The sequence below is a fragment of the Lepus europaeus genome, chromosome 7 (genome assembly GCF_033115175.1).
Source record: "Lepus europaeus isolate LE1 chromosome 7, mLepTim1.pri, whole genome shotgun sequence".
NCBI lineage: Eukaryota > Metazoa > Chordata > Mammalia > Lagomorpha > Leporidae > Lepus > Lepus europaeus.
The window spans coordinates 89,746,555-89,761,209 of NC_084833.1; the positions used below are offsets into that span (position 1 = coordinate 89,746,555).

The 14,655-nt window shown below is 37.3% G+C and overlaps 1 protein-coding gene across 2 annotated transcripts in view; it reads right to left on the reverse strand.

Annotated features, from left to right (window-relative positions):
• PGR (progesterone receptor) overlaps positions 1 to 14,655 on the reverse strand; it is a 74,124-nt gene that overhangs the window by 14,508 nt on the left and 44,961 nt on the right. The window contains exon 4 of one of the 2 annotated variants that reach the window (XM_062196916.1): positions 10,714 to 11,007. The exons of the other annotated variant lie outside the window; for it this stretch is intronic. Coding sequence (XP_062052900.1) covers positions 10,714 to 11,007 — 294 coding nt within the window. The remainder of the gene's footprint in view (positions 1 to 10,713; positions 11,008 to 14,655) is intronic. 2 annotated transcript variants of the gene reach the window in all.

Genomic DNA, 14,655 nt, shown 5'->3' on the forward strand with positions numbered 1-14,655 from the left:
AAATGTTGAAATTATGCAAATATCGGAAACTAGTTATAAGTAGGGAAATATTTTACCCTAAAATCAGTAAATACTAATAAGTAAGACAGTTTGGAAAATAAAATGGGGGGAGGCAATTTTGGCAATTGTTTAAAATTAATCACTGTGGTTTAAGAGCTTTGCAAATTATCCAATTGAATCAATCTTCACTCATTCATGAAACACACCCATTTATTCAGAATCATTTTTCTGAACGGCACTGTGTTAAAATGCTGGGGTTACAATAAGACCCAACCCTTGCCCTCAAAGAAGCTCGCAACTCAGCTGAGTGAACAAGCACGTGAGAGCTGTGATGGAGAGTGTTAAAAGGCCATGTGCCAGGTTAGGAAACCTTTCCTAAAAGACAGAGATAATGCTCGCATACCAGATAATCAATTTGTTTAGGAATCTCAGTTCTTTAAAATTCAAACGTAAATTGATTTTATTTTGTAAAACTATTGTTTTCAGTTGTACTATATCTAATTCTCCTTTAACAACATTTAATCATATCTTTGGTACACTCCATGGTTTTTTGGTTATGTTTGTGTTTTTAAAATTTAAGCCAATCTTGCTTTAAACTTCTATGTGGCTTAACAGGTTTCGTGTGTGTGTGTGCATGTGTGTGTGCGCACCTGTGCACATGCTTCGATGTTTCACCCTCTTTTAGGCTATACCCTGATGCTGACTGCAGAGGGAGATGGCAGGGAACAGGCAAATGTATGTTGATGTAATGGACACAAGTCTTCTTCATTTCTTCCTCACTCTTCAGAAAAGATCACAAGATTTACGTTGAAGAACTTAGAAAGAGAGGCAAAGAGGTGCTTTGAAATACAGGCTGGGATCAGATCATGGAAGGTCTTGTATGTCTAATAGGGAACAGAGCAAGTTGCATGGCTTTACCTGTATCGCAGAGGGATCCTTAGTATGGGGGACTCGCAGGGGTAAGTCCTGGGGTCAGGGAGAGCAGTTGGGAGCCACTGCCAAAGGTGAGGAGAGAGATGAGTAAACGTCTGAAATAAGTCAAGTGGAGGAACAGATAGGACGGAATGCATCAGAGAAGTATTTACAGGACAAAATCAAAGAGATTGGCAAGTCAGGATACGCAGGTAGGAAGAAGGACTGAAGTCTATCTTTGAGTATTTTTGCTTGAAGTGTCAAGGGCGATTATAGCATTGCTGGGGGAAAAATGAGGAGAAACAAGCAAAAGAGAAATGGTGCACTTTGGAGATGTTTGAGGGCCATCAGAAATATCCAAATATATATCCAGTTATACATATGAATTAGAAGTATGGAGAGACCTCTGCTAGAAATATAAATTTGGAAATATTTGTATGTAAAAGTAACTGAAACAATCAAATTAAGCAGTATGGAAAAATAACCAATGTTCTGGTAGAAGCATTCACTACTTTCCCTAAAGCTGTGTAAATAACATCTACGAGTATTTCCCCTAAAAACCCACCACATTCCACTTACAAATGACTTAGTACAAAAGTAGTAAAACTTGCTATCAAGGGCAAAACAAACCACAACAATTTCTTGACCATGTTATTCATCTCAAGACAGGCAGCAGAAAAGCAGAGGGCTGTCTGCTTCTCTCTGTACCCCACTTGGAACCATTTTCATGTGAATGGTAGAAGACTGCTAGTCTCTTTTTAGAGCTCCCTGACCTCAGGGGACCAAAAACAATGCATATGCACCATTAAGGATGCCACAGCAGCAATGTACCCTTCTTTTGTGTGTGTTCTTCTCTTCAGCATCTCATCTTCCCTTCCTCTCTCCTCTCATCTCCACTTGCCTTTCTTTGTGTGGACAGAGTTCCCCACTGGTCTTAGTTCAGTGAGAGCAGCTACCTCACCTTCCCATCAAGGAAGCTGGCTAAAGACTGCTTCTTTGGGCTTGTGGCCTGGGTTTGGCCCATGGCACACATATTGTCAGGACTTTGAGCCAGAAAATAATAAAGCTAAGACAGAGTTCTGGTTATTTTTGGATGGTGGTGCTACCCAGTGGTAGGGGGATCCAGGGGCTGTATTTGTGATGCTTGCTTATTTAAGCTGCAGAGATGCCCTGGTTTCTTGCATATTCCAAGCTTGTCCTTCAGCTCCTATTCAGGGAATCCCTAGGATCCCTTCAATAAATTACGTTTTCTCCTGTTTTTGATAGCCAGAGGTTTTTTAGTGGATTTGTTTTTATAATTAGCATAATTGGTTTTTATTCCTAGAATCCAAGAATCCTGATTTATTCAGGTGTGAAAAGACTGTAAAAAACCAGTCAAGAAAAATTTGGCATGCAGTTTTCACAGTGCTTTATTTTTATAAAACATAAATCCATCTTCAAGTACAAATCTAAATATTGCCTCTCCTTAAATAAGTTGTGACTCTTAACATCATAAATCTAGTATGTAAATGCTGCTTTGTAAATTGAATATTTAACATGTTTAATGAAGATGGATTATAAATTCTTTAATACAGTTTAGAACCATTTGCTAAAGGATCAATGAATTTTCCTAATTTTTAAAAAGAAAGACTTCCTAAATGGAGGTGCACAGATCTCTATGTAACCAGATCTCTGTCTTTGCTTTATTATTTTCTAGCTCAAAGTCCTTTCTGTTGCTTAGCTGTCTCCTTAAGTTACAAGTCTGAGAGAAGACCCAAGTTCCAGTCGTGGTTCTACCACTTACTGAATGCCACATTGGGCAAGACATTTAGTATCTCTGAGCCTAAATTTCATTATAAGTAAAATCACAGTAGTAATGGTAACTAATTCAATGAATTGCTATGAGACTCAAACAGGGTCATTATGCACTTGAGACAGTCCTGTGTAGATATGTATTAGTCTATCAATGAATCCTGTAGAATTGCTCACTGGCCAAACGGCTATGTGAAAGGCACTACTCAATCTTATAGGAAGTCTAATTTCGAAACAAAATGAGATAAAATATATTTCAGAATGCATCTTTATATTACAGAGCCTATCTGGTACAATTAAAATATAAGGGCTATTGATGGAAATAAAATCCAAAAGATAAATTAAATGCTCTATCTGAAATATATATTTTCCAGAATATATATTACATAATGATGTCATTATACATAGTAAATTATATATTTCATATATATGAAAACAGTAGGCTCATAGGAAATTAGGCTTTTAATCAGATTTATTAAAATATCAACAGTTTGTTTACAATATTCTAGATTATATCCATTATTCTCTATACTCTCTTGGTCAATTTTATAAGTTTTGAAAGACAGATTTTATAATATTTAAATATCTGCCTTAACTTTGCTATACTTTTTCATTGCAGGCTTTTTTTTTACATTGATCTTGGTGTAATTTTAAAAATTTTACAAAATTAGATAGCAGTTAATTGATTGTTGCTTTTTCAAAAGTGGGTATTCTGTTCATATTTACATTTTTATACTCACCGTTTCCTTCTCTTTGTTTTTTTCTATTGGCATTTTTGTGTATTTTTGCATTGTGGGGTTATATTAAAAACTTGAAACAAAGGAAGATTTTCATTATATTATAAAGGGAAAATGTTATTGAAACAAAGTAAAATTTTTCAAATTACCAATATTAATAACAGAAAGTATATTTTCATCCAACAGAATGGAATAGAACTGAGAAAATACCCTTCAGTTATTTCATCTGTTAGAGAACTTAATTGTGATAAATGTTCAATGTTAAACTGATCTGAACATGCAATTTTCCCCTATTCACTGTAGTATCATTCATTGCCTCACACTGAAACAAAGACAGGAACACTGAGATCAAATGCCCAAAGGTGATAATGATCAGGTAAACTTTGTACATTTGAGATGATGACCAAAATTAAAGATCTTCTCATGGAGCAGTGATAGATGATCACTAATTATGTTTAATAAGTAGTTTTAAAAAATCCTTTCTTTTTAACTGACTCAGCCTGATAATTCGTGGAAAAAAAAAAAAAACAAAAAAATAAACTGGTTACAAACTGTCCAATTCTTAATGCCTCAAAAATTTTAAAGAAAGTATACAGTATACATGCAGAGATGCCCTGCATGGCCAAATAGGTTCTTTCCTCTCACTTCCAACGTTTCAACGTGAGGAACTCTGTAAAGAAAGGTAATATATTTTAAATAGCTAATCTACAAGAGCAGAACATAAGTATCTCAGTATTTTCTAATGTAAAGTATGAACTCTGAGTAGCACAAAGGAGTTTCAAGAACTTCATGTTTCAATGATCTAAGGCATTATAACTTCTTATACTAGTTCCATATTTTCAATTTTGTAAGTATTTTTAAAGCACTCATTTGTGATAAGACATTATGCTTGCCACTGGGCATAAAGACAAAAAAGAAGCTGAGGGGTTGGTGCTGTGGCGTAGCAGGTAAAGCCACTGCCTGCAGTGCTGGCATCTCATGTGGATACCGGTTCAAGTCCAGGCTGCTCCATTTCCAATCTAGCTCTCTGCTGATGGCCTGGGAAAGCAGTAAAAGATGGCCTATGTGTTTGGGCCCTGCACTCTCGTGGAAGACCTGAAGCTCCTGGCTCCTTGCTTTGGATTAGCACAGCTCCAGCCAGTGCAGCCATTTGGGAAGTGAACCAGCAGATGGAAGCCTCTCTCTCTCTCTCTGCCTTTCAAATAAGTAAATAAATAAACGAATATTAAAAAAGGAAGCTAAGTCTGCCTTTAACATAGTGTGGTGAGACAGACAGAAATAAAACATCATTGTAATTCAGAGTGACAATGTTATGGCTGACAAACGTAAAAAAAAGGATACATGGGGGAGTAAGTGGTTCCATTACCCAGTCCATGAAGGCTCAGGGAAATCTTTCCCAGGGAAGTGACATGTAAAACAAAACAAGTAAAAGAACAAGGCAGGACACTGAGCAAAGGGCAGTTTGACAACTGATCCTCAGAGTTGCTTAAAGAGGAATGACAAGAGATAATATTGCACCAGCCCTGAAGCATACGGGTAAAGCTGCTGCCTGCAGTGCTGGCATCCCATTTGGGCACTGGTTCGAGACCTGGCTGTTCCACTTCCAATCCAGCTCTCTGTCAATGCCTGGGAAAGCAGTAGAAGATGGCCCAAGTCCTTGGGCCCCTGCACCCACGTGGGAGATCTGGAAGAAGCTCCTGGCTCCTTGCTTTGGATTGGCTCAGGTCCGACCATTGCAGCCATCTGGGGAGTGAACCAGAAGATGGAAGACCTCTCTCTCTCTCTCTCTCTCTCTCTCTCTCTCTCTCTCTATCTCTCTGCCTTTCAAATAAATAAATCTTTTTTTTTTACAAAAAAAAAAAAAGACTGATGAGGAACAAACTAATTCAGTAGCAGTGTTTATAATGAATCACGTATTTAGTAAATAGAGTAGACAGAATTTGATGAGTAAATAGACAAAGGAGAAAGGAGGAAGTGAGCCAAGGATGATACCACAGACTGGCTGAGATGCCATTTCACAGTATCATAAAAGGTTTTAGGTTCATGGAGCAGAAGGCCATGTTAACTCAGAAGGTCTTTTGGGTGGCAATGTATAACAAGGAGGTGAAATATATTGCCCAATAGTTTAGAAGACTGTCTGGACTGATATTATAACATACCAGTCATCAGAATATAGTAGTGATGGGTGAGCGCATCCAGATTGCACAGAGTGGGAAACTACTGGAGTAGAAGACAGAATTCAGGATCTGCCAAATTTATGGTGTGAGTAGAATAATATATCCACAAAAAAGTCAGAAAATATGGGAGGTTATAATGCTGAAGGAAGAGTTCTAGCAAAAAATGGTTACTTTGCCCCAGCCCCAGAGGCATGTAAAACATGTTAAGGACTGGAAATAGTCATGTTACTTGACAAGTAAAATAGTTGTTGACATTAGCAGTTGTTATTTCAGTGGAATAAGATGTTAGAAAAATGATTTTGAAAGTCTTTATAGAAGCCTTTATCAAAGTCTAACTTTACTCATAGTAAATGACTCTCATTTCCCTGTCATCACTTTTATTTATTTATTTATTTTGGAGGCAATAACTGGGTTTACTCATTTGACTTGGGAAGGAAGGAAAAAAAATATCTCTGTCAAGATTCAATGATGGGCCGGTGCCGTGGCTCACTTGGTTAATCCTCTGCCTGCAGCGCCGACATTCCATGTGGGCGCCAGTTCTAGTCCCGTTTGCTCCTCTTCCAGTCCAGCTCTCTGCTGTGGCCCTGGAAGGCAGTGGAGGATGGCCCAAGTGCTTGGGCCCTGCACCTGCATGGGAGACCGGGAGGAGGCACCTGGCTTGGATGGGCGTAGCTCCAGCTGTGGCAGCCATTTGGGGGGTGAATCAATGGAAAGAAGACCTTTCTCTCTGTCTCTCTCTCTCACTGTCTAACTCTGTCAAATTAAAAAAAAAAAAAAGATTCAATGACTGCCACTGACTCCAAAGATGTTTTGGCATGTTTAAAGATAGAAAATGCAGCAGGGCTGGTCTGGCATCCCCTTTGGGTGCCGGTTCTAGTCCCGGCTGCTCCTCTTCCAATCCAGCTCTCTGCTATGGCCTGGGAAAGCAGTAGAAGATGGCCCAAGTCCTTGGGTCCCTGCACCCATGTGGAAAACCCGGAAGAAGCTTCTGGCTCCTGACTTTGGATTGACCCAGCTCTGCCTGTTGCGGCCATCTGGGGAGTGAACCAGTGGATGGAAGACCTCTCTCTCTGTCTCTACCTCTCTCTGTAACTCTTTCAAATAAATAAAATAAATCTTTAAAAAAAAAGAAAATGCAGCATAGCATAGTTTCAGTCTTTTGCTACTCAAAATTTTCAGATAGTTTGTGTTACTGAAAACAAGAAATATGTTATGTATTCGAAATTGCAATGTCTAAAAGTGTCCAAACACTGGCCTGAATAGATTTCTCACCGACTAAATATAAGTATCAAGAGAAAACATATAAAATGGAAATATTTTCTACAAACTTATCTGTCATATCAATTCTACTACAATATCCAATATCTTGATTCAAAGGATGAAAGACCATTTAAAGGTGAAACTGAACTGGAAATAAGTACTTGCAAATTAAATTTCTAAAGCCTACACTAAGTTTTGAGACTCTATGTATCAGTCCATAACATACCTCTAACATTACTTTCTATTATTCTAACCAATATAAATTTATCGTCAGTGATTTCTGACTATGGAGGTGAAGACACCCCACAAAAGGCCAAGATCTATTGCAGTAATGCTGGAGGAATCATATGCATACATGTGTTCTCTCAATCACCAGTTACTAAAGGCTTTAATTATTACCCTGCAGGGTTAGTATATGTTAAAAATTTTGATGTTATTGTGGAACTTTCACATTTGAAAAGACTGGGATACAATGGCTTAGGCTGGATTCAATCATTATTCACCAAACACACCTCTGGCTTTCCTTACTTTATGGCATCAGTCATGCTGCTCTTTCTATCTGGAACACTCTTTTTATCATGACTTAGCAAAATCTCATTTCTTGTTTCTCTTTAAAGATGAAGCTTAACTGATATCTTAATTCTGAAGTCTTCTCCAGTCTCTGAAGCCAAAGTGTTCTTCTATCCCCACTTTCTATGTATCTTATGTCACTTTCACATAATGTTGCTATTTGGTTATCATATCTTCTTCATTGGATTGAAAGTTTCTTAATGGAGAGAATATATCTTGTTCATTTAAAATTTGTTTCTAATATTGTGTTGCTCCACCTTACCTAGAAGAAAATATTACTCACCAAAGCTACAGATAAAAATCAATGTAAAATTATTCATTTATAAGTGCTAAATGTCAGATTCAATGTATCCTAAGGTATAATTTTTTTGTTATGTTATCACAAGGCTACAGCATCATGCAAGTCTCTATTAAATGAAATGGGGTACTTCTAAAATATTATTGGAAACATGTCAGATAGGCCACAATTGTTGTGAGAGGTCCAAGAAAATGTAAGAGTATAGAAAAAAAGGATGTGCTGACAAGGCAAGAGGAATTTTGGGGGCACCTGTGGAATATGCATAGGGCCCCTAATATTGTTGAGAACTTGGCTGTGGTGATCATTCTGCATGTGATCTTAACCTGACTTCCCAGACATACTTCCCTATTGTGAAAAAATGACCTGTTCTAGCAACATGTTTACCCAGCAGTATATATATTTTTGGTAATATGAATTAGTAAATTCACATTCTGGCTAATTAATATGGCTCATGAAGCAAAAGTCCATTTCCCATAAACTATTATTAGTCTTATTATACATGAGTGAATGGATAAAACAGATGTCTCACATTCAAAACTAATTACCAAATGCACTGCACCAAAATGCATTCACATCAGTCATTTAGCCTTCTTGCTTGTCTTCTTGACACCACTGCTCAATTCTTATTTCTTGCACACAGCAGGCATTTATCGAAAGACAGAGTGAATAGAAACTGTAACCTTGTTTCAAGTCAACCGCAATTGGTGTCTGAGTAGCTCATGATACCAGACTGTATCTGTGTGTCCTTTTTAGCCTTGAGAGGTCAAAATAGTCACGCTAGTTCCTGGACCATCTTCATCACACATTCTACGGTGCTACCACCAACATGTAAGCCATACACTATGGTTTAAAAAGACCATAGTCCACACAACTGTAACAGTCTGAATGCTTTCCTGTTTTACAGGTAATGAAACAGTCTGTGTAACAGTGGTGTTGAATCATTTTGAATCACTACATACATATTACAGTCTGCAACAGTGAAGGTTTTCACCAAATTCAATGAAAAATTTTGGTCTCTTTTTGAGGCTGTTTTGGAATGAAAAAAAAATCTGATAGGTAAACTATTTTCACTTAGTGGGAAAAATGTTCACTTAGCTTTTATTAATAGTGAATAAATTCTCTTTTTAATGATAAGTGGTTATTTTCCATCCTTGCCAGTTAATGCTTGAAATTTTTATACATTAAATAATCACAAACATGCAAACAAAAGGAGCATGAATTATATAAAAAAAATCACTTTTTCCACATATTAGAAAAACACTTGTTTAAATACTTCTATTTTGGGGCCGGCACTGTGGCACAGTGGGTTAAAGCCCTGGCCTGAAGCACCAGAATTGCATATGGGCGCCGGTTCGAGTCCTGGCTGCTCCACTACCGATCCAGCTCTTTGCTATGGCCTGGGATAACAGTAGAAGACGGCTCAAGTCCTTGGGCCCCTGCACCCGTGTGGGAGACTCAGAAGAAACTCCTAGCTCCTGGCATCAGATTGGCACAGCTCTGGCCATTGCGGCCATCTGGGGAGTGAACCAGAGGATTGAAGACCTCTATCTCTGGCTCTTCTTTGCTCTCTGTGTAACTCTGTCTTTCAAATAAATAAAATAAATCTTTAAAAAAATACTTCTATTTTAAACAGAGAAATTTCATCAATGTAATGAATTATATCTATTTAATAAACAACTATAAAATTTGATAACCGCCATAACAGTAAGTTTTAAGCATTCACAACTTTCCTAATGGGGAAAAATTACTTGCTCAAGATCTTCAGCAAGAATGAAGCTGATAAGAACCAGGGCATTTTGATTTTCCTATAAAATTACTTCATCTAGATTAGAATACTGAATTTTATTAACTTTGCTCAATGTGTATTTTTGAAAAGGATTCAACAAACGGGAATCTATTTTCCTTTTTTTCTCACGTAACCTTGAATTTTTAATAACAATTCATCTATTATACTTCAAACTTTCCAGGCAGAAGAATAACTGAGAAATATATTAAGAAAAGTTTGGAAAGAATTCTTTATTAAAAAAAGAGCTATTGAATTTATTTGGGGACTGAAAGAACATAATGTTTAATTCTTGATCAGATATTGGAAAAATAAATTAGTCTAAAAGGAGTATAATATTGATGTGAAAAGGATGTTATTTTTAAAAAAAAGTTTTTTCTCTGTCTCTCTCTCTCACTATCCACTCTGCCTGTCAAAAATTTTTTTTAAAAATTATTTAAAAAAAGTTCTAATTCTAATTATGAGATTAACACCTCTACAAACAATTACTACACGTAATTCTCTTGGCTCTGCAGTCTCAGATTTAACTAAGTGAGAATTTCACTCTTGAAATTTTTTTAACCACATGGTTCCTACAAAGCTAAAGTAGCTGACAAGTAAAATAACCAAAATCTTTTTATCATGGTATAATCCAAATTCTCAATGTTGCTGGGCTATCTTTCCTTATGTCTAGGAATCTTTTTCTTAAGTGACTATAGACACCTCATCATTCTCAAAATACTATTTTGATTTGTTATATGAATACATAATTCAGTTTTATGTTCAACCAACTCAGGTTGGTTAAATTGGGGCTTAGGATGAACTATACATTTTTAAGAGAATTATCAACTTGTCTTTCTCTGAACTACTATGACATCTGTGGTTGAATACACAAACTTAAGATATTTCTTAACTGTTTCATGCATGTAATTCATGAGTCATCAACAAGACTCAATGTGTTCTCGCTTCTTTGTATTTCCATAGCACATATTAGGGTTCTAGACAGTTTGAATCGCTGAAACACTTAGAGGCCACAGCAAAAAAGTTCATGTAGAAAAAGGGAATAAATGAACTTTTTGAAGACATACTATAACATGGCATTTGCATTACAGTTAATTTACCTAACAAACTGTTGTATTTAACAATCTGCTAGGACAACAACCACAGCATATTTTTACTTACATGTATTTTATATAAAGTTATTACCTGGAAGTGATTTGGACCATTTTACCACTGAAAGAAGTTGCCGCTCGCCTAGTTGATTAAGACTTGTTAGCAAAGAACTGGAGGTATCAGGCCTTGTGTTGTCATGTCCTGCATAGATCACATCTGGTTCAATGCTCATTAACAGGTTGATTAGAGGGGGAATTAACTGTATCTCTTGACTTGGAGAAAAAGTGATTCGTTGGCTTTCATTTGGAATGCCCACTGGCTGCGGGAGAGCAACAGCATCGAGTGCTCTCATGACTCTGACTTTATTGAACTTTTTAAACTTTCGCCCTACAGAGAAGAACAAAAGAAGAAAAGAAATGCATTTAAGTACATATGAACTAAATTTCCCAGCAGTATATTATTTTTCAAGCCTTAGAATAATAGCATTATGTAATAAAATGAAATAGGATAAATAAGAACATTAGGTTTCACACTTGGATAAAAAACTGCATCACATTCATTGGGTTGGTGGGTGTGGTAATTACACTAGCATCCTGCAGAGGGTTATGAAAAGACATGAATGGGCCGGCGCCATGGTTTAACAGGCTAATACGCCTTGCGGCGCCGGCACACCGGGTTCTAGTCCCGGTTGGGGCGCCGGATTCTATCCCGGTTGCCCCTCTTCCAGGCCAGCTCTCTGCTATGGCCCGGGAAGGCAGTGGAGGATGGCCCAAGTGCTTGGGCCCTGCACCCGCATGGGAGACCAGGAGAAGCACCTGGCTCCTGGCTTTGGATCAGTGAGATGCACCGGCCGCAGCAGCCATTGGAGGGTGAACCAACGGCAAAAAGGAAGACCTTTCTCTCTGTCTCTCTCTCTCACTATCCACTGTGCCTGCCAAAAAAAAAAAAAAAAAAAAAAAAAAAGAAAAGAAAAGAAAAGAAAGTTAAAAAAAAGAAAAGAAAAGACATGAATGAAAAACAAAAAGCTTTTAGTCAAGACTAAGCTCAGAACTGGTCAATATTCTAACAGCACTGCCTTCCAAAAGCTGATGCTATATACCAGATTAATTTACATATTTATCATGGTTGTTAAATTTTGGTTTTATATTTTAAAGGATCTATTGAAAGGTATGTAAATAGGAGAGTAGTTCATAAGTTCATGGAAATAGAATTAAAAGATATATTTAATATGGTGCAATTTAAATTTTTCATAATATGTAGTTTCCACGAACTTTTTGAAAACACTTTGTATGCATGGATTTTAAACATTTTTGCACCAAAATAAATTTATCTTATGATTTCATTTTCCATGAACTTTTTTAAGGTTATGCAAATGCCACAAGATATTTTATACCATTTCAGTGGATTCAGAGAGCCCTTAAAATTAATTCATGAACTATTATGAGACCTAATGGCCCAGAATTAGAAATACATTTTCTAAACCAGGAGAAAATCAAGTCTATACCCTGTGCTACTTGAACCACATTTGTATTTCTAGAAAATTTCTAGCATTTCTATTTTGTTGAATTGTTCAGTATTAGGAAGGGGAGGGGGGAGCCTGAGAGTGAGATGAACAGAATCTGCTTTAGGAGAAAAAACTGATGACCAAGATGCTGTTCCAGGCTATGGCTGGACCACAGATGCCTGGAGGACAGATGGCATTTCTGCCCCATATTCTCAGGGCCAGGCATCGGATACTTACCAGTATGAAATTACTGCGCCATTTAGCTATGGAAGGTGTGAAGACTGCAATTATCTAAACTGAGGTTGCAGTCTGATCTGGCACCTAGCCATGTTTTGTCTGGTTTACACAGCACTGAACATGGTTACGAAAATATCTCTGAATTATTTGGGTGGCTACAATCTGTTAAAACTGAGCTGTAGCTGCTGCTTCTGGATGTGGCATGGGCACTTCAGTTTTCCCATCTCCCACCGCAGACTGGCAGTAGGCCCAGTGATCACTTTCCTTTTAAGCTCTGCCACTCTACTTAATTTATTACCTGTCTGGTCTACAAATATTTGCCTCTCTGATTTCTGAGCTCATGTGCTTCCATAAAGAAAAAGGAGAAAAAGAAAGAAAAGAAGAAGGGAAAGAAGGAAGGAAGGGAGGGAGGGAGGGAGGGAGAGAGAGCATTATACTTGCTCCATAAAGCCTGAATGGTGACTAGAATTTGTGATAAGAAATCACCCAATGAGGCCGGTGCCATGGCTCACTTGGTTAATCCTCCACCTGCAGTGCTGGCATCCCATATGGGGGCCGGGTTCTAGTCCCGGTTGCTCCTCTTCCAGTCCAGTTCTCTGCTGCGGCCCAGGAGGGCAGTGGAGGATGGCCCAAGTGCTTGGGCCCCTGCACTAACTTGATTAGAAAGAAGTGAGAGAGGAAGAGAAATTTTTGTTTGCACTTTCTGGAATTAATAATAATTTCTAAAAACCCCAAACCCCTTTACTTCCTACAAACTTCAAACAAAAATCAATCAAACAACTAAGGCTTTTATGGTCATAGATGTTTGAGATTAGAAAAATCAGACAAATATCCTTTCTGAGTACATCTCAGAAACTTAAAAACATTGTATGGACCATGAATATCTAAGAGAAAAATATTAATTTGCAGTGTTTCCCAAGTGTATCTGGCCTTTTGACTTGATGGAAAAAAAAATCTCTTGGAATTAACAGTTTTCTAAACACTACTTTAGAATGTTTTTCTTGAAGAGATCCAAAAGATCCCACTAAGAGATTATTGGAACTCATAAAAGAGTTTGGTAAAGTGGCAGGATATAAAAGCAACACACAAAAATCAATAGTCTTTGTATACACAAAAAATGCCACGACTGAGAAAGAATTTCTAAGATCAATCTCATTCACAATAGCTACAAAAAAATCAAATATCTTGGAATAAATTTAACAAAGGACATCAAAGATCTCTACAATGAGAATTACAAACCATTAAAGAACGAAATAGAAGAAGACACAGAAAATGGAAAAATCTTCCATGTTTATGAATTGGAAGAATCAATATCATCAAAATGTCCATTCTTCCAAAAGTAATTTACAGATTCAATGTGATATGAATCAAAATACCAAAGACATTCTCCTCCGATCTGGAAAAAAATGATGCTGAAATTCATATGGAGGCACAAGAGACCTCGAATAGATAAAGCAATCTTATACAACATAAACAGCGCTGGAGGCATCACAACACCTGATTTCAAGACATACTACAGGGCAGTTGTTATCAAAACAGCATGGTGCTGGTACAAAAACAGATGGGTACACCAACGGAACAGAATAGAAACACCAGAAATCAATCCATGCGTCTACAACCAACTTATCTTTGACAAAGGGCTAAAATGAATCCCTGGAGCAAGGACAGGCTCTTCAACAAATGGTACTGGGAAAACTGGATCTCTGCATGCAGAAGTATGAAACAAGACCCTTATCTTATATCTTACAGAAAAATCCACTCAAAATGGACCAATGACCTAAATCTATGACCTGATACCATCAAATTATTAGAGAACATTGGGGAAACCCTGCAAGACATTGGCATAGGCAAAGAGTTCTTAGATAAGACCCCACAGGCAAAGGCAATCAATGTCAAAACTGACAAATGGGATTACATCAAATTGAGAAGTTTCTGCACTACAAAAGAAACAGCAAAGTGAAGAGGCAACTGACAGAATAGGAGAAATTATTTGCAAACTATGCAACTGATAAAAAATTAATAACCAGAATATATAAAGAGCTCAAGTGAATCCAGGTAAGAAATGGGCAAAGGACTTACCAGGCATTTTTCAAAAGAAGAAATACAAATGCCCAAAAAATATATGAACAATCCTCAAGATCACTAGCCATCAGAGAGATGCAAATCAAAACTACCTGAAGTTTTACCTCACCTCTGTTAGAATGGCTTTCAGACAGAAATCAACAAACAACAAATGCTGGTGAGGATGTTTGGGAAATGTACCCTAATCTGCTGTTGGTGAGAATGTAAACTGG